This window comes from Lonchura striata, chromosome 4 (assembly GCF_050655825.1).
Source record: "Lonchura striata isolate lonStrDom1 chromosome 4, ASM5065582v1, whole genome shotgun sequence".
Taxonomy (NCBI): Eukaryota; Metazoa; Chordata; class Aves; order Passeriformes; family Estrildidae; genus Lonchura; species Lonchura striata.
This window is the reverse complement of record NC_140706.1, coordinates 3131190-3148506: the sequence shown is the minus strand read 5'-3', so window position 1 is coordinate 3148506 and position 17317 is coordinate 3131190. Positions and strand designations below refer to the sequence as shown.

The 17317-nt window shown below is 53.4% G+C and overlaps 2 protein-coding genes across 7 annotated transcripts in view; one reads left to right on the top strand and one right to left on the bottom strand.

The window, feature by feature from the left end:
* Positions 1-1491: 1491 nt before the first annotated feature.
* Positions 1492-8773, bottom strand: MAVS (mitochondrial antiviral signaling protein). Of its 2 annotated transcripts, none has more exons than XM_021535766.3 (7): positions 8681-8773; positions 7992-8121; positions 7701-7881; positions 7147-7364; positions 6188-6761; positions 4995-5149; positions 1492-4535 (listed from the first exon to the last, which is right to left on the bottom strand). In XM_021535766.3, exons 2-7 carry the CDS (start codon positions 8106-8108, stop codon positions 3876-3878), a joined length of 1905 nt encoding a protein of 634 aa, XP_021391441.3. In that variant the 5' UTR covers positions 8109-8121; positions 8681-8773; the 3' UTR covers positions 1492-3875. The 2 variants fall into 2 exon arrangements, with proteins under 2 accessions (XP_021391441.3, XP_085433595.1); XM_085577469.1 differs by lacking the exon at positions 8681-8773 and adding an exon at positions 8282-8579.
* A 2506-nt stretch (positions 8774-11279) lies between these two features.
* Positions 11280-17317, top strand: part of PTPRA (protein tyrosine phosphatase receptor type A) — a 119739-nt gene continuing 113701 nt past the window's right edge. For 4 of the 5 annotated variants that reach the window (XM_077782690.2, XM_077782689.2, XM_077782693.2 and 1 more), the window contains exon 1: positions 11292-11514. The gene's annotated coding sequence lies outside the window, so the exon portion shown is untranslated. Of the gene's footprint in view, positions 11515-17317 lie in introns of all 5 variants that reach the window. The other variant, XM_085577464.1, reaches the window with a different exon arrangement.

The following is a 17317-nucleotide window of genomic DNA, read 5'->3' as shown; positions in this document are numbered from 1 at the left end:
TCCTCACCTGTCCCGAGGTAATCCCGGCTCACCACAATCCTCAGGCATTAATTCGATACCTGAGGGATCATCAACCAACATTCCACAAAGGTGTGATAATTTCTGTGAAAATTTGCTGAATTCTGGTTGCTGGAGTGAAAATGGGACAAAGGGATCGGTCAGATTCGGTTGGTGTATTTTAATATCCTGTTGGGTGAGTGGAGGAAGCGGATAAACGGGGTTGGCAGTGACAGGAGATAAAGGATGAGCTCTCTGAACACAGAGCAGTGTTGTTTGCATTCGGGTGATAAAAGGACTGGCTGAGCTGCCCGAAGCTCTTGAGTATTTTCAGCTGCTGCTGATTGTGTTGGACACACCTGGGCTGTAACAGCTGGAGCTGGAAGCTTGTGGGGTGTCTCAGCTGCTGGGACAGAGCAGAGCCCTTGGGAGCATGGAGAGGGCACAGGAAAGGGCTGTTCCCTCCCAAAAGCTTCCTGTTTGTCCCCAGACTGCACACAGGGTGGTTTGAGGATGTTGGTGCCTCTGTTCTGCAAGTCAGAGCTGTTCAGGGCACAAAAAGAGGAAATCTGGGGAGCAGCCACCTCCAGAGCTGAACCCAGAGTGGCTAAGGCAGCCCAGCATGGAAAAGGCAGGATCCCAGGACAGAATTCCTCCAGAAAAGCTGGATAATTAATAAAGCACCATCTTGGCCTGGGTGGGTACCAAGCTCAGCACTCATCTGTGCACTGTGTCCACCTGGCTACATCCAGTCCCTTCTCTTCCAGCCACAGCTCCTTGTGGCTCTGTTTCACCCTTCAAGTTTGCAACACTTTGGAGATGCTTGGTGCATTTCTCTTCCCAGAAGTAGTCAGGTGTAGGCACACAGTTTGTGGTGATTAGGAGTGGGGCTGTGGCCGAGCCTCATCCACAGTGGGTACAGCTGTGAGAAGGAGGTGAACATTGAAGACAATGAGCCACGGAGTGCTGAGCTGTACTGACCAACCACCAAAGGGAACAGAGGGCACACAGGTGCAACGCAGGAACATGAGGGGTATAAAAGGTTGGGCTAAAGAACAAGAAGGGCAGATGCTTGCAGCCTTCTGAAGTGCCATGATGTGTGCCATTCTGTATGGCTAAATGCTTAAAGCCTTCTGAAATTGTATGGTGACAAGCTGTGTCATGCCATCTCAACTGTGACATATACTGCAACAGTCCAGTTCCTCTTTGGTGACAACATCCTGACTTGTGCAGCTCAGCTGTCTGCTGCTTCAGGAACCACCTTCCCTATTTTCATCCTGGGTATCCTACCAGCAACAGGAAGACCTGCCATGGTGGGCATCCTCTAGACCGTGATTGCTCCAAAATGAGATCTGGAAGGTGTCCCTTCATCACCTCTTCCTGGCACTGATGGCTTGTCAGTGTCACTTCCAACAGAGCCCTTCAGAGCACTGCCTCCACCACAGCATCATCAACCCCACACTCTTTGTCCCACAAATCACAACAAGTCAAGAGTGAAGCATCAAACCAATTTATTATAGTTAGTAAAAGGCTTTTTAGCCTGTTAGTAAAAAATGTGCTGGGACACAGCTCCCTCCTGTACCATCTCCTGCCAATGAGGCTTTAAAGTGCTACATAACAACTGTGAAAATCCTGGCACTTCACAGCAGCAATCTTGAACGTGTGCTTTCCCCACTCCAAGGTGGTGACAAACCAGCTGTTTCACACGAGCAATCTGACATGAAAAAGCAAAGCATACAAGCTGTTGCTTAAATATATGGAAAAACATGGGAAGAATTTCACAGGCAAGTAAAGCATCAGAGAAGATGGCCTTGGTATGGATGCAGCTGGTTTGGGATCTCGTGGATCTGCCCTGAATTACAGAAAGTGTGGAGAAGACAAGTCCCTTCCTGTCTCTCCCATTAGGGAGTGGCAACTGTTTTGTTTTTAATGGGAAGAACAGCCCCCACATTCCCTCTCCTGACAGAGGGGGCTGATTGTGTTTAAAGGACTGTCCCTTTCTCCTTCAGCAGCAGGCACTGAGCATGGAATGAACACCTCAAGCTCTTCTGGAAAGAAGCCCTGACAGACCACAGTCAACACCTCCCTCTTGCATCTATTGGCTGTCCTTAGTTTTATGGAGGCACTTCTTGGATTTTTGGGCAGAAAGAAACCATTGGGAGGGTGGAGCAGCCATCAAGGGCTGAGAGACCTTTCCCACCACAGGCCAAGCTCCAGGTGAGATGGCTGCACTCTGCAGCCAGGCCCCAGAGGGCTGAGTTCCCTGCCAGCAGGAAGAGTGGATTTTGGGAAGTTGTGCTGATGGCAGGAATTTAGGATGAATAAGTTACTGGACACAGGGGGATGAGGGAAATTATTCTGCTCCTCTGCTGTGCTTGGGTGAAACTCCCCCTGCAGTGCTGTGTCCAGCCTAAGGATGTGGAGCCTCTGGAGTGAGTCCAGAGGAGGCCACAGAACTGAGCCCCTCTGCCCTGGAGCCAGGCTGGGAGAGTTGGGAGCGTTCCACTGGAGAACACTCGGGCAAGACCTTCCAGCAGCTTCCAGTATCTAAACAGGCTACAAGAGAGCTGGAGAGGGACTTTGGACAAGGACCTGGAGTGACAGCACAAAAGGAAATGGCTTCCCAGGGTCAGAGGGCAGGGATAGATGGGATACAAGGAAGAAATTCTTCCCTGTGAGGGTGGTGAAACACTGACACAGGTTGTCCAGAGCAGCTGTGGCTGCCCCATCCCTGGAAGAGTCCAAGACCAAGCTGAAAGGGGCTTGGAGCAATGTAACTACTCCAGGCTGTTGCTTCTTCACTGCTTCACTGTATTTAAGTATCACAGAATGGCTGGGGTTGGAAGGGCCATTAATGAGCATGTCATCCCAGCCCTCTGCCATGGGCATGGACACCTTCCCCAAGAGCAATTTGCTCCAAGCCCTTTAGATACTGGAAGGTGCTAGAAGATCTCCCCCACAGCTCAGAGCATCTCAGACTCTGGTATGGCCTCCCTGCAGTGCACAGTTGATCCTGTTTGTGTCCCAGCCTGGGCAGAAGACTCCTATACTCCTACCCTATAGCAACAGGTATCAGGAGGGGCAAGAACTCCATCCACCCTTCCAAGCAAGCTCCAAAAATCCAGCCTAAAAAACAAAGACACCCAACAACCTTTTGTGGGACCAAATCTGCTTGAAGTTGGCATTACCTGAAACATTCCTCTTAAATCAGAAACCCCCTTCCCTGCCTGGAGGGGGTGAAGTGACGCTGATCCTTGATAATGCTGGTTCAACACAGATCTTTCCTGACCCTCATGTTTATCCCCAGGGTCAGTACTACAGGAAGGAATCCCAGAAGGGGCAGCAGAGCCAGAGACACCAAGTAAGGCAAACTGAACATGAGACGTCCAGTGGAGGCTGCTGCACCCACCCTTGGACACATTTTCAAGCCAAGATGAGCAGAGCCAAGAAAATCAGCTCTGCTGTTATCAGATACCTGCACAACCTCTCCTGGCTGCACTGCACAAAGAGACCTGGAGGTCACCCTTTGGATCACCAGTACATGTTTCCCTGAGGGCTCCTGGGATCAAACAAGACATGAAGAATCAGCATGAGTGCTTTCCTTTTTGACTCAATGAATCATTTTGGAGCAGAATCTTCTCCTCCAGAGGTGGAGGAAAACAGAAGGCTACAGCAAAGAAGATGGTTGGGAAATTGGAGGGAATGGACCCAACCCAACAGCATCATGTACCAAGGCCTCTTCCAGCAGAACCTCCCAGAAAAAGATATAACAATGCCCCTACTGCCCCTTGCTACTCTTCAGGCTTCAAATGTGTTGGACAAAATCCTGTTGCCAGAGAAATCCCCCAGGCTGCATCACCGTCGTGGCATCCCACGCACTATTTCCGCAGCCGGACGTACACCGCGAATGCCACGGCAGAAATGATGCCGACGGCTGGAAGGATGTAGAGCAGGGACAGGCCACTGCTGTCCCCCTTTGGGACTCTGGCCTGAGGTGAGCTGGTGGCAGCGTCACGGCCACTGCCAGATCTGGAATTCACGGAGCTTCCGAGGGGACTGACTCCATTGTTGCCGGCTCCAAGCTGGACGCTGGGGTGATGATCCACACAGACCTCGTGGGTGCCCAGGGAGGTGCTGCCCCAGCTTGGAGCAGGACAGGAGTCTCTGCTTGCCCCAGATGCCTCCTTTTCTCTGGGGCCTGCAGGAACTGAGGAGGCTCTGTGGAACGCTGCTCCTGAGCTCAGGCTATCCCTGCTCACCAGGATTGGGTCACTGCTGAAGCCAAGGCTACCGGAGAGGGTGGAACAGGGGTTGCCGGGCTCCTGAGAACTCGGGCATTTGCCAGCCACCTCTGGGCTGCCCCGAGGCATGGACATGAGGATGCCTGGCTTGTTGAGCTCCTCTTCCCTCTCCTCATCACTGTGAGGTGCCCAGATGCTCGTGGCAGAGCTCCCCCGGGAAGCTGATCTCCCAGCCATGCCTTCGGAGCTGCCTACCACAGCTGTGCCCAGGACAGGGTTTGCTGAGGCCGGGAGCACCTTTAGGAAACAAGGAGAGGGGCTGGGTGTCAAAGGAAGCATCCAATGGCCTGGTTTTGGGCACACAAGTCCCACACAAACCCACTTCAACACAGTCCCACATCTGCACTAACGTTGGGTCACAGGTAACAGGGAGGTGAAGGAGAGAGGCATGCAGGAAGGAAGGGGAGTCAAGCAATGAGGAGAGCAGTGGAAAACAGCACCTGGAAGCAAGAAAACTGACTGGCAAGGTAAGGTGGGGAAATAAGGAGTCAAAGCCCAACAGAGTTTAGCTCTCTTCTCCCATGCTCCACCATACAGCGTGTGGATGGTAATGTGAACACAGCAGAGGGGAAAAAAAATCCTGGAATAAACTCATCACCAGCTCACAGTGTGACACTGCAACAGAAAGTCTCCTAACCACAGGGAGTGCACAAGGACATGAACAAAATCCAAGTGGCAAGAGAAAAGGTCACTTACTTTCTCCTTCGTTGGCACTGAGGGGGTGCTGCTGGCTGCATTCCCAATGGGCAGCTTCTTCTCTTGCGTAAGAGACTTCACCGAGGTGTCACGGGATGGGAAAGTGTCTCTGGGCACAGGGGTAGCACCCAGGGTAGTTCTTTCCATTGAAGCACCTGTCAGGGAGAAAATAAAGCATTTTGTGTTAACCAGGGGGCCTAAAAGGTGAGATTTGCTCTTCCTCGGGCAAACTGTGACAGGACAGTCCCCAAGCTGAGGGGGTGGCACAGGGAGCAGGACCCAGTGCCCTGACTCTGGCTCTGCTGCGGCACCTGAGCTTTCCCTGCAGCTGCAGGTAACTCATGCAGGGTGGGCTGCAGGGCTGGAGAGCACCAAGGCAATCAGAGGCTTTTAAGGCTCCTGAAACTCCATGGCCACCCAGCCAGGAGGTGCTGACCCCACATGGCAGAGGGGAAAGGGCTGGGAGGGCTGGATGTCTTTTTTCCCCACTCCAAGACCCTGGAGTGGAGGTCAGGGCTTTATCCTGATTCTATGATGCCCACAGGTAGGAGATGCTAAAATTCCCCCACATTCAGGATACAAAGAGCTCTGAAAACTAGGGGAAGGGGAGAAGTTTAACACCCTAAAGCTGCTCTACTGACAAAACAAAATTAAAATGCAGATGGATGAAATTATTGTTCTGGGTTCCTTCCAAATTAAATATTCTATTCAATTTCTATTCTAACCATTTCCCCAGCACTGCCAAAGCCATCATTAACCCATATCCCCAAATGCCACATCCAAATGTCTTCTGAATCTCTCCAGGGATGCTGACCATCACTGGCCTGGACAGTTTTTTCCAGTGCTTGACAACCTCTTCAAAAAGAAATTTTCCCTACTATCCAATCTAAACCTCCCGCAAAACAATTTTCCTTTCATCCTGTTGATTGTTAGCTGGGAGCAGAGCCCAATCCCCACCCTGCTCCACCCTCCTTTCAGGGAGTTGTAGAGAGTGAGAAGGTCTCCCCCGAACCTCCTTTTCTCCAGAATGAGCTCTCAGAGCTGCTCCTCATCAGACTTATGCTCTAGAGCCCTCCCAGTCCCATTCCCATCTCTGGATGTGCTCCAGCATCCCAGTTTCTTGCAGTGAGGGGCTCTCAGCAGCACCTCCTGCTCCCTAGTGGCTGCCAGGTTCTGCCAGGAGGGAAACCCACCTCCACTCCCTGGGTGTTCTTGCAGCATCCCAACCCGCTTCTTCTCCACATCAAACTGCTCCTGTATGAGGAGGGGGCTGCGCACATCCACGAAGCTGCCCGTGGGCTCACCATGCCCAGAGCTTGGCACAGGCTGCTTTTTTGGCACCGAGTTTGGGGGCTGCTGCCCCACACCACGAGTGGCTCCCTCCAGCCTTGGTGGTGACTCTGTGAAGATATCCGAGCTCTCTTCGGGCTCATTCCTGGCCTGCCCAGGGCTCTGAGTGGCACCTGCATCCCTCGATGGAACAGACCTGCCCAGGGCCAGGCCCGGCGTGCCGCGGTGCAGGTGGTTTGCATTCCCAAAAAATCCGTTGTCCACACACACCGGCCGGCGGCTCAGCCAGTCCCGGCCCTGCTCTGGGGACACGGCCGGTGGCACGGCCACCCCTGATGTCCCCTCTGACACCGGCACGGTCCCGGAGGGGTGCGAGAGATTCCCCTCTCCACTGTGCCCGCCGCTCACTCCGCTGTGGACTTTGCTCTCAGGTGGAACCGGCCGGGGATTCTCTTGCTCCGGGAGTTTTTTGGGGAGCTGGAAGGAAATGGGTTGTGTTAAATCACTGGGATTGAGGGGGTTCACAGCGGTGTTCTAAAGCCTGAGCAGTGACCCCTGCAAGGCTGGTTATGAATGGGGTCTGGGGTCTCTCTTTGGGACCCACCCAAGGGTCTGGGGTTGTGGAGAGAAGCCTGGATTGGTGGCAAAGCAGAACCTGCACTGCTCCCATGGAGGGAGACATGAGAGGGAGCAGTTACTGGGCCATATATCAGCAGTAAATTACCAGATGCAGCAGAGATCAGCAGCAAGCAGCTGCTCGGGGTGGCCCTAAAGGAGCCTGGCCCTACCACAGGTTCCCAAAACCCAATGAAAAGGTCTCAAAGGGATCTTGGTGTCCCCATCCAACATGTGCCCTGCTCACCGATTCCTGCACCGGCATTCTGGCCTCCAGCTCCGTACTTGTGGTGGTGCCAGCACTGGGAAGGACAGGTGGATGGTCACCAGTGGTCAGGTCTGGGCGTGGCTGCCCAGCCGAAGGGGCAGGATTTGGCCCCTGGGATGGTGTTTGGGCACTGATGGAGGAGGCAGTGGGACGGGCATCACTGGGAAGGGAGGAGGCAGCAGCAGGAGCTGAGGAACCTGGAAGAGACAGGCAGATCATTGTGGAAAAAACTGAGGAAGCAGAGGATAAGTGCGGGGCTGAGGCAGCCCTGTGTGTGTGTCCATGCTCTGTCCCCACATCAGCCAAGCCCACAGCACCCCTTTGTTATCTTTCCATCTCCCTCAGGTGAGAACCCCAGCCCACCACCAACCCAAGCACCTTCAAATCATCCTCAGACATGTCACACAGTGAAGGACATCCCTGGGACAGTCACACACACCTCCAGCACCCTGGGAAGCTGAAGCAGGGACAGAGATCATGTCCCCACCTCCAGCAACCCACGGGGCACACCCAGGAAGGATGAGGCTACATACGAGGTCGAGGTTGCCAGGTATCATAGACTTCCTGCAGCTCATCAGCCAAGTGCCCTGCGTTATTCTGGTGAAGTGCCTGGATGAGATCCTGCACCCAGCCCTTCCGGCACCTCAAGTGCTGATAGAATCTAAAGACAGCTGCCTGGTTGCCCCGCATCTCCTCCCGGGCGAGGAGTTCATCCTAGGAAAAACACACAGGGTATCTAAGAGAGGGTCTGGCTTAGAGGTAAGATAACTCTATGCTGCCATGGGGGAAGGAGCCTGGCAGAGCTCAGGAAAATAGGAAATTACTCTGTCAGAATCGACCAGGCAGGTCAGGGAATCAGCCAGCGACGCCACTCGGATAGTGCTGAATTTCTTGAGGTTTCTCGTAATGTGGGTGTACACTTTGTCCTCAGCCAAACCCATCGTGGCTCAGCACCTGCAGGGGGACAGAGACCTCGGGTGAGCAGAGGCTGCTGGCGAGCCTCAGTGCCCTGGCACAAACACTGCCATGATGAGACGGGAAATCCTGTCGGAAACCACGCGCACAAAGTTCGCTCGGCTTTAAGTTCAACGCTCAGCTTCACTTCCACACACACCTCGCTCCTTCCCACCATAAACGCCGTGTTTATTCCCACTCTGCTTGTTTGGATTCACCCGGCGGGCTGGGCGTCACGACAAAGGAAAAACAGGCGACACGGCCAAGACAAGCGCCAGGGGCCACGGCTGGAATCCCGCATAAGCAATGTAAAAACCAAAGGGGAAGGCACAGAGCTCCTTCCACAGGGAACAGCGGCCCGCAGGCGCGCCCACACCAGGAGGGCCCCGCCGCCCTCAGCGCGACCTTCAACCCCCAGGGGATCTCCGGGAGGTTCTCCGCTCGCAGATCCCCCTGTCAGGGCGGCCGGGGGTGGCTGCCGGGGCTGTGGCGGCCGTGGGGGCCGGTGCGGTCCCGCCATCCCCCCCCGCCGCCCTCACGGCCCCTCAGGGCCCCTCACCTGCGCCCGCCGCCGCCGCGCGCCCGCCGCCGCTACGGCCCCGCCCCCTCGCGTCGCGGCCGCCGCTGATTGGCTGCGGCGCACGCCCGTCACCGTGATTGACAGGGCGTGGGGACACGTCAGGGGACTGCCCTTGTCTGCCCTGAGGGGTTCTGACCCCCAGGGGAGCTCTGACTGTGACCCTCATTCGCGGAGAAAACTTCCAAAGCCTCAAGGTAAACTAGAAACCACCAAAGTGTGAAGTAGATTGTAGAGGGTAATTTAGTATGTCACATGGGTGAGGAATTTAGGTGTTAGGATTTTTAGTGTGTTATAGATGGGTTCAAGATGGAGGATATAGGGTGTTGTCTCGAATTCCTCTCCTCTCTTCTTCCTCTTCCTTCTTGGGTTTGGGTGGTATCTTGTAATGGGGTAGAAAAATCCACATTGCGGGTCTTTAGGGGTCAGTTATTGGGTTAGAAAGGAAAATAATTTAGGTGTCACTTCTTAATTGGGCAGCTTTTGATTAGACGAGGTTGTTGGCCATTTTTGTGCTGTTTTCCAGCATGCAAGGTCTGGTGCAGACAGCGTGCTGAAGTTTTGATCAGGTAACAATAAACAGAAGATGAAGACGGAAAAAGTCCTGTGTGTCTGCTTTTGCTGACACAGAACTGCTCCAGGGAGTTGCCCAATTTGGGACCCCAAACCCACAACAGGAGCATGGACAGGTTCCCAGTCCCTCGGGACAGCGGGAGCGGAGATCCCGGAGCGTGGCCATCCTGGGGACACTGTCCCCCTCTGCCAGGGGACACTGTGGCAGCAGGGCCTGCTGAGTCCGGAGAAGAGGAGACTCCGAAGCCACCTCACCAATCCATAAAAACATCTCCAAGCAAAGGTCACAGGATGGTGCCAGACTCTTTCCCGTGATGCCCAGCGACTGGACAAGGAATAATACAAAGATGTCTGAAAACTAGGGGAACGGGAGAAGCTTCACACCCCAAAGCTGCTCCACTGACAAAACAAAATTAAAATGAAGATGGATGAAATGATTGTTGTGAGTTCCTTCCAGAAAAAAATATTCTATTCTATTCTATTCTATTCTATTCTATTCTATTCTATTCCATTCCATTCCATTCCATTCCATTCCATTCCATTCCACTTCTATTCTATTCTATTCTATTCTATTCTATTCTATTCCATTCCATTCCATTCCATTCCATTCCAACCATTCCCCCAGCACTGCCAAGGCCATTATTAACACATATCCCCAAAATGCCACATCCAAATGGCTTCTAAATCTTTCCAGGGATGCTGACCATCACTGGCCTGGACAGCTTTTTCCAGTGCTTGAAAACCCCTTCCAAAAAGAAATTTTCCCTACAATCCAATCCAAACCTTCCATGAAACAATTTTCCCTTCATCCTGTTGTTTGTTACCTGGGGGCAGAGCCCCAGGTAGCTTCACCTCAATGTGACAAAGAACTTCTTTATGTTTTGGGTAGCAGAGCACTGGAATAACTGCCCGGGGCAGGCCATGGAGTCTCCCTCTCTGGAGACCTTCCAAACCCACCTGGACACATTCCTGTGTCACCTGCTCCAGGTGACACTGCCTTGACAGGGGGTTGGACTGGATGATCTCCAGACGTCCCTTTGAACCTCAGTTTTCTGTGATTCTGGGAGCTGGAATATGGTCCTTCATGTGAGCAGTGGCACAGTTTATCCAGAAAATCCTCATCCCTGGAAGTGTCCAAGGCCACAGGTGATGGGGCTTGGAGCAACCTGGGATAGCAGAAAGTTGTCCCTGCCCATGGTAGGGTGTGGAACGAGATGGTCTTTAAGGTCCCTTCCCACCCAAACCATTCTGTGATTATAATTAATTGAATACAGCTTTTCTCATTCTAAATCATAAAAAATGGATCATATTTCTGGGTTGTTTCTAATTAAGAAGAGATCAGTATAATGATAAAATTTACCACATGAATAAAAAGCCACTCAGTAATTCGTGTTCACAGAGTTGCAGAATTGTACAATCATAATCATAGAATCGCAGAATGGTACAATCATAATCATAGAATCGCAGAATGTTAAAGGTTTGGAAGTGACTTTAATCATCCTAAGCTGAGTGCCATGGGTACAGACAACCCCCATTAGACCAGGTTGCTCAAGGCCTTATCCCACCTGGGTTTAAAAATTTGCAGCCTTGGGGCATCCACAACTTCTCTGGCCAACCTGTTCCTGTTCTCGCCGCGGTCACAGCAATATTATTGAATATAATAATATCCAATATAAATAATATAAATTCCTCCTGTTTCAACTCGTACACGTTACTCCTTGTTCTGTCTCCGCACCTCCTTCCTAAGAGTCTCTCTCCGGCATTCCCGTAGTATCCCACCAAAGCTTTTCCTTTGTCATTAATTCCCTAATGAACAGTCAATAGTTAATTAATTTCCCACTCCGGAATTTTGGGAAGCGGAATCGGGAGCTGAAGGGCGGAGGAGCGGGGGCGAAGGCGCAGCGCCGCCTCCGCGCCACCAGGGGGCGGCACCACCCCGCGCCCGGGGCCCGCCTGGCCACGCCCATGGCCACGCCCCGGCCACGCCCCCGGCCCGGAGCCGCGCGATGGCGGCGGCAGCGGGCGGGCGGCGGCGGCGGCGCCGCTGAGCGCCGGGAGAGCCCCGAGGGGCGGCGGGGGCTTCCCGCACCCCTTCCCCTTCCCTCATATCCCCCTCCCCTTCTCCCCCGACCCCCCCCACCCCGCGCCCTCCCCGCGCGGCGCCGTCCATGGTGACGGGCGGCCGAGGCGGCCTCGCAGCGGAGCCGTTCGGGCGGGAGGCGGCGAGGGAGCGGCGGGCGCAGGTGAGCGGGGACGGGGTCGCGGGGAGCGCCGGGGGTGCGCACCGGGTTGTTGTGGGGGCCCGGGGGTGGCGGAAGGGGCGGGGGGCGCGACCCACGCGCGTCCGTGGAGGTGGGTCGCCCCCACCCTGCCCACGCTGAAGTGGGGGGTTAGCGTCTGTATTTTTGGGGGTGTATCTGGCAGGGAGAATGGTGATTTCTACGAGTGATCGCGGGCTGGGGCTCTTGGGTTTGCTGCCTTGGAGCGAGTCCAGACGAGGCCACCAAGTTGATGGGAGGGATGCAGCACCTCTCCGGCGAGGAAAGGCTGGGAGAATTGGGATTGTCCAGCCTGGAGGAGAGAGGGGTCCGGGGACACCTAATAGGGGCCTCTCAGTAGTCGAAGGGAGCCCGCAAGAAAAATGGAGAGAGACTTTTTACAAGAGTCTGGGGTGACAGGATAAGAGGGAATAGCTGCACACTGAAAGAGAGTATGGTTAGATTAGATATTAGGAAGAAATTCTTCCCTAAGCAAGTGGTGAGGCCCTGGCACAGGTTGCTCAGAGAAGCTGTGGCTGCCACTGGATCCCTGGAAGTGTTTAATGCCAGGTTGGATGGGGCTCTGAGCAACCTGAGCTAGTGGAAGGTGTCCCTGCCCGTGGCAGGGGATGGAACAAGATGAGCTTTAAGGTCCCTTCCCACCCAAACCATTCCATGATTCTATGAACTTGCACCTGTGGGTCTGCAGTGACCCACGGGGTTGGGTACGGAAGTCCAAGCTGAGGACACCCATCCAAGACCCAAAAAACATCTGCAGGGCAGGGCCACCATGGCCACCATCTCCTGCCACCACCCACCACCACCCTGCTGCAGGATGGCCAGGCTCCCTGGACACCTCCACTCAGGACTCTGGGGCTTCTACTCCTGACCCACGGTCAGACCATGTCCCCCTTGGCAAATCCAGGCCATGCCAGTGGCCAAAAGCTTCTTTTGGGACCGATATTCCAGCTTGGGGGCTTGTGTCCTGGCTGCCCCCTGGGCCATCCCTCTCAGAGATGCTCCAGGCTGTAGCACTGGAAGGGACACCATCCTTGCTGTGGGGTCTGAGGGTTCTGTCCTTCCTTCAGAGCTCTGTCCCCTTCTCCCTGGCTCTTTCTGCTCCTCAAAGGGTGTGTCCCCTCCTCGCATCCCAAACGGGAATCCCAAACGGGAATGTCAGTGCTGCCCCTCTCCAAGCTCTCCCACGCTCGGCTAGCTGCATCCTCCCTCCTCGGCCAGCACTTGCTTGTTTCTGATCTTGGATGTCATCGAGGGTGGAAAATGTGACAGGAAGGAAGGGAGGCTTTTTTTCCTCTCCTGCTAAATATGGACTGACATTAAAAATCCAAATACTGTCGCGAAAGGAATCCCAAACTCTGTTTGTCGAGGGAGAGAAAACGATGGTTTCTGCCTTTTTGGTTCCAGCTGGGAAGTTTCGCAAGGAGTGGTGGAGTCCTTGCCGGGAGCCTCAGGAATTTACTGAGCTTGTTCACAGGACGCTCTCCCAGCGTCTTATGCTAAAAAAAAATTAGTCATCCCTTCTCTGCCTGCTCGTGGCTGGGGGGAGCTTGCTGTGAGCATGCAGGATGCTTGGAAATATTTAAGGATTTCTTCCTCCTGTACAAGGAGTTCTAGAAACGACAGGAAATAAAACTGCGGCCCCAACAGGAGTTTTTCATCTTTATTTTAATTCCTGTTGCTGCAGCAGCCAGTGGCAGGGAGGGGAAGGATGTGCTCAGGGGTGGGGGCTGCAGCCAGGTTTGCAGAGAGGATTTGTCTGTGTCTGTCAAGCATCAGATGCAAACTCACGCTGTTATTGCCAGAGAAATTGGGAAACAGGCTTGGTGTGGAGCTCTGGGGGGAGAAATGGGATCACAGGGATGATCATGGCACTGCCAGCTCTCTGATGGCTTCTGCTGTGGCTGGGTGAAGAGCCAGGATGCTTTTTGGGGAACAGGGACCACAGCTCCCCTAGGCCCTGGGGGTGCTGGGGAGACAGAGACTCAGTTTTTGTGCTGGGCAGAAAGTGGGCACTGCCACCTTCCCATTCCATGTGTTTCTTTTCATCCCTGTTGGAGAGTTTCTTGGGGGAGTGCCTGTGGGAAGCTCCAGGGTTTTTGCCTGATCTTTATTAAAGCAGTTGGTTAAAGCAACTGGTTGGTTACAGCTGGCTGAAGGTGGTGGAGTCATCGTCCCTGGAGGTGTTGAAGGAATGTGGCACTCAGTGCTCTGCTCTGGTGGCAAGGTGGGGATTCATCACAGCTTGGACTTGTGAGGTGATGATCTTGGAAGTCTTTTCCAACCTAAATGACTCTGGGATTCTGTGAAAGCAGTGGAGGATCCTGGGGGGTGCTGGAATAGATATTTCCCATTTCCAGGCTGCTGGTGCTGCTGTGTTGTTCCCAGACTAAGGAGACACAGCCCTGCCTTCCTGAAACATCCCTCACTAATAACTGCATCTCTGTGCTGCTCCGTGACACTGCTCCATGTCCAACATCAATATCCCCATGGAGGAGCAGCTTGAATTCTCCCTCTCCCTGTCTCCTCCTGCTGCCAGCCTACATCTGTTCTGCTCCAAGCCTCTGTGTTTCCAGCAGGGTGGTGGATCCCAATCCAGAGGCTGTGCGACCTCTGCTGTGCTTGGCTGAGCCAATGTCACTGTTGTGGTCTGTGTGATGCCTCAAAGCACTGGGGAGCATGGTGTGGGGGATATTTTCTGTGGAGCAGAGCACCTGTAGTGCTGCCATGGGGTCAGGAGTGGCACCAGCTGCTGCCTGGTCCTCCCCTCCTGGTGTGACACGGGCAGGAGGTCGGTCATCCCTGGCCCGGCTGCTCTCTGAGTTCATTCACAAATCTCATTTTCCTATGGAAATAAAACAAATCCCCGGGCTTTCCCCTTGTGGTGGAAGTCATTTGAAGGCGACCAGGTCTGTAAGCATCCCCAAAGCCTGTGGACAGGAAGAGACACTTGAGCAGAGAGGTAGGAAATGTGAAATGTCCGCATTTAGAGCAGGGGCTGATTCATCTCCTGCTCTTAACTCTTTCCTCCCTGGTTTCAGTGGGATCCAGCTGGTTTCCTTCAAGGCTCAGAGCCCAAGGAGGCTCTAGCTGGATCACAGAATACTGCTGGGTTTTGTACTGTCATGTTTACGTGGTTTGGGGTGGAAAAGGAATGGGGTGTGTGGTTATCCGAATCGGATAACCAGAACATCAGCAGCCACATTAGGGAGGATTAATATTTAATATATAGGGTATGCACCATTGTGCTTAATCACTATCTGAAGGGCTTAGGAAGAGATTTAGTGATAAGCAAGTGATTCCTGAGCTGTCCAGGATGATTTCTCGCATCTTCCTCTGGAGCAGCTGGTCCTGGATATCGCTAGAGGCTGGTGCAATCCTGTTCTTCCTGATGTCTCCAGTTTCTGTAAGTGGGTAGAGTGGCTTGCATCACGAGTGCTCGTTTCTCATTAAACTCCCAAATGCTCTGGAAACCCTTTTTCTCTGATGCAGCTCACGTGGCTGGACTGTCAGCAGTGGTACCTGTCAGCACTTGAAACTTCTGTGTGTGGCCAGAGCTCATGGGAAACAAGTTGTGGGATCCATGGACATTGTCACAGTCACATACATCTGCCCACACACTAGTGCAGAGGCAGCTCATTCATTCTTTTGTCTGTCTAACCCCTTTAGGAGGTTTTTTATGACATTTCCAGGCTCCCACCATGGTCCTAGAACTCCCCATGAGAGTGGTGCTGCTTTCCACAGCTGCTCCACGTTGCCTTACGTGGGTTTTTTCTGCAGCATGAGGTGTTGTAGTACAGCAGGGTGGGGGCTGCCCCTCTGGGAAGGGGATTGCTGGGTTTGTGCAGGGAGGAGGTGATGGTTGGGTGTGCTGTGTCCAAGGCTGGGGTCCTCAGCACAACAAGGACTTGGAGTAATTCCAGAAGAAGCAATAAAGAAGCTCTGTGGGCTGGAGCCTCTCTGCTCTGGAGCCAGGCTGAGAGAGCTGGGGTTGCTCATGTGGAGAAGAAAAAGCTCCAGAGAGAGCTCAGAGCCTCTTCCATGGTCTGAAGAGGGGCTCCAGGAGAGCTGGAGAAGGACTTGGGACAAGGGATGGAGGGACTGGACAAGGGGAATGGCTTCCCACTAGCAGAGGGTGGGTTAGACAGCATATTTGAAAGAAATTTTTGCCCATGAGGGTGGTGAGACCCTGGCACAGGTTGCCCAGAGCAGCTGTGCCTGCTCCATCCCTGGAAATGCTCAAGGCCAGGCTGGACAGGGCTTGGAGCAGCCTGGGATGGTGGAAGGTATTCCTTACCATGGCTAGGGGTTGGAATGAGATGAGCTTTAAGCTCCCTTCCAACCCAAACCATGCTGTGATTCTATGCCAGGGCATTCAAATAGTGCACCTCCACAGCCCCATGTCCTGCAGGTTTGAGGGCTGTGTCTCCATGGAGGGAAACCCTCCTTTGGGCTGCAGGAGGGTGTGTGCCTGCCCCAAATCTGAGCTCTCCTGGCCGAAAGCATCAGCCACAGCTTTCAAACCCACTGTGCTGTGGTTGCTTATGTGGTACCTCTGTGTTTTTGTGGCAACTGCACTTTTGATGGTGGCAGTCAAAACACCTGAGTATGGCTTGGGTTTTGGCATATTGGTCATGCAGAAAATCCTGGTGTCTACTGTAACAGGCATGGAGGTTGGAAATATTTTTAAAATTAGGACTACTTTTTTTCCTCCAAGAGACCTGTGGAAGAATTAGAGAATCAGGGGATGGTTTGGGCTGGAAGGGACTTTAAAGCTCATCTCCTTCCAGCCCCCTGCCATGGGCAAGGACACCTCTCACTAGCCCAGGTTGCTCCAAGCCCTGTCCAACCTGGCCTTGAGAAGGCTCCTTTTATTCTCTGTGCAAACAAACAGATCACTTGCTTAGGCAGCAGCGACTCTTTATTCCAGATTAATTTGTTGTCCTAATTCCTTCCTGTTGAAGCAACTTCATTTTGCATGGGATAATTAGCACTAATTTGGGCCTGGGATGGAAAACAAGAGTTCTCTGACTTCAGAGGAGCAGACAAGAGCATAACCTCTGCCTTTCCCCGCCTGAGTCAGGTCGTGCCATGCCATCCCTCCTCTGAAGCAAAATTAAAACCTGTCCATGAGACCAAACATTCCAGGGTGGTAGGAGGGAGCAGGAGGTGCAGGTTTCACCAATTTTAAGCTTTCTGCTGCTGCAGGGAGCTGAGGACAAGTGTGGTGAGGGGGGGAACGGAGCAGCACCTCCTTCCTTCTTGGCTGACGCTGAGGAACAAATAAACAGAAATGTTCTCACCGCACTGATGTGAAAAGCTGCTCCTGAGCCAGCCTGGCCTGCTGGTGGATTCCTGGCGCCCCAGCCAAGTACTTGAGACCTTTTATTGCCATAACGAGGACTTCCTCATCCTGCCCCGCAGTCTGACTCGATCCACAGCTATTTTCTGGTCCTTCCAGGAAGATATCCCTGCTCTGCCTTCTTTGTGGAGGGAAGGGAAACCAGCCAAATCCCTTCCCTGCCCCAAATCCCTGCATGTCTGAAGAAGGGGAGGTGCAGGGCATCCTTCTTGGTTTTACCCAGGAAGCATGAGATGAATTCCAGTGGGAAGCTGCCTCTCCCCTGCCTGTCTCCCAGCTGCCTGTCTTGGTTCTGGCAGGTTCAGTGTTTGCTGATGGGGTTGTGAGCACTGAGGCCGTGAACATCTCTTCAGGATGAGTCCTGGAGGCAGTGCAAATGGGAGATGTCCAGCCTGGAAATCCCAGCTG

Excerpts from the sequence above, each read along its gene's own strand:
- MAVS (XM_021535766.3), bottom strand. The coding sequence starts at position 8,108 with ATGGGTTTGGCTGAGGACAAAGTGTACACCCACATTACGAGAAACCTC. Across the intron at positions 6,762-7,146 it reads GAATGCCGGTGCAGGAATCG|CTCCCCAAAAAACTCCCGGA; the intron begins GTGAGCAGGGCA and ends ATTTCCTTCCAG. Across the intron at positions 4,536-4,994 it reads CAGTGCCAACGAAGGAGAAA|GTGCTCCCGGCCTCAGCAAA; the intron begins GTAAGTGACCTT and ends TGTTTCCTAAAG.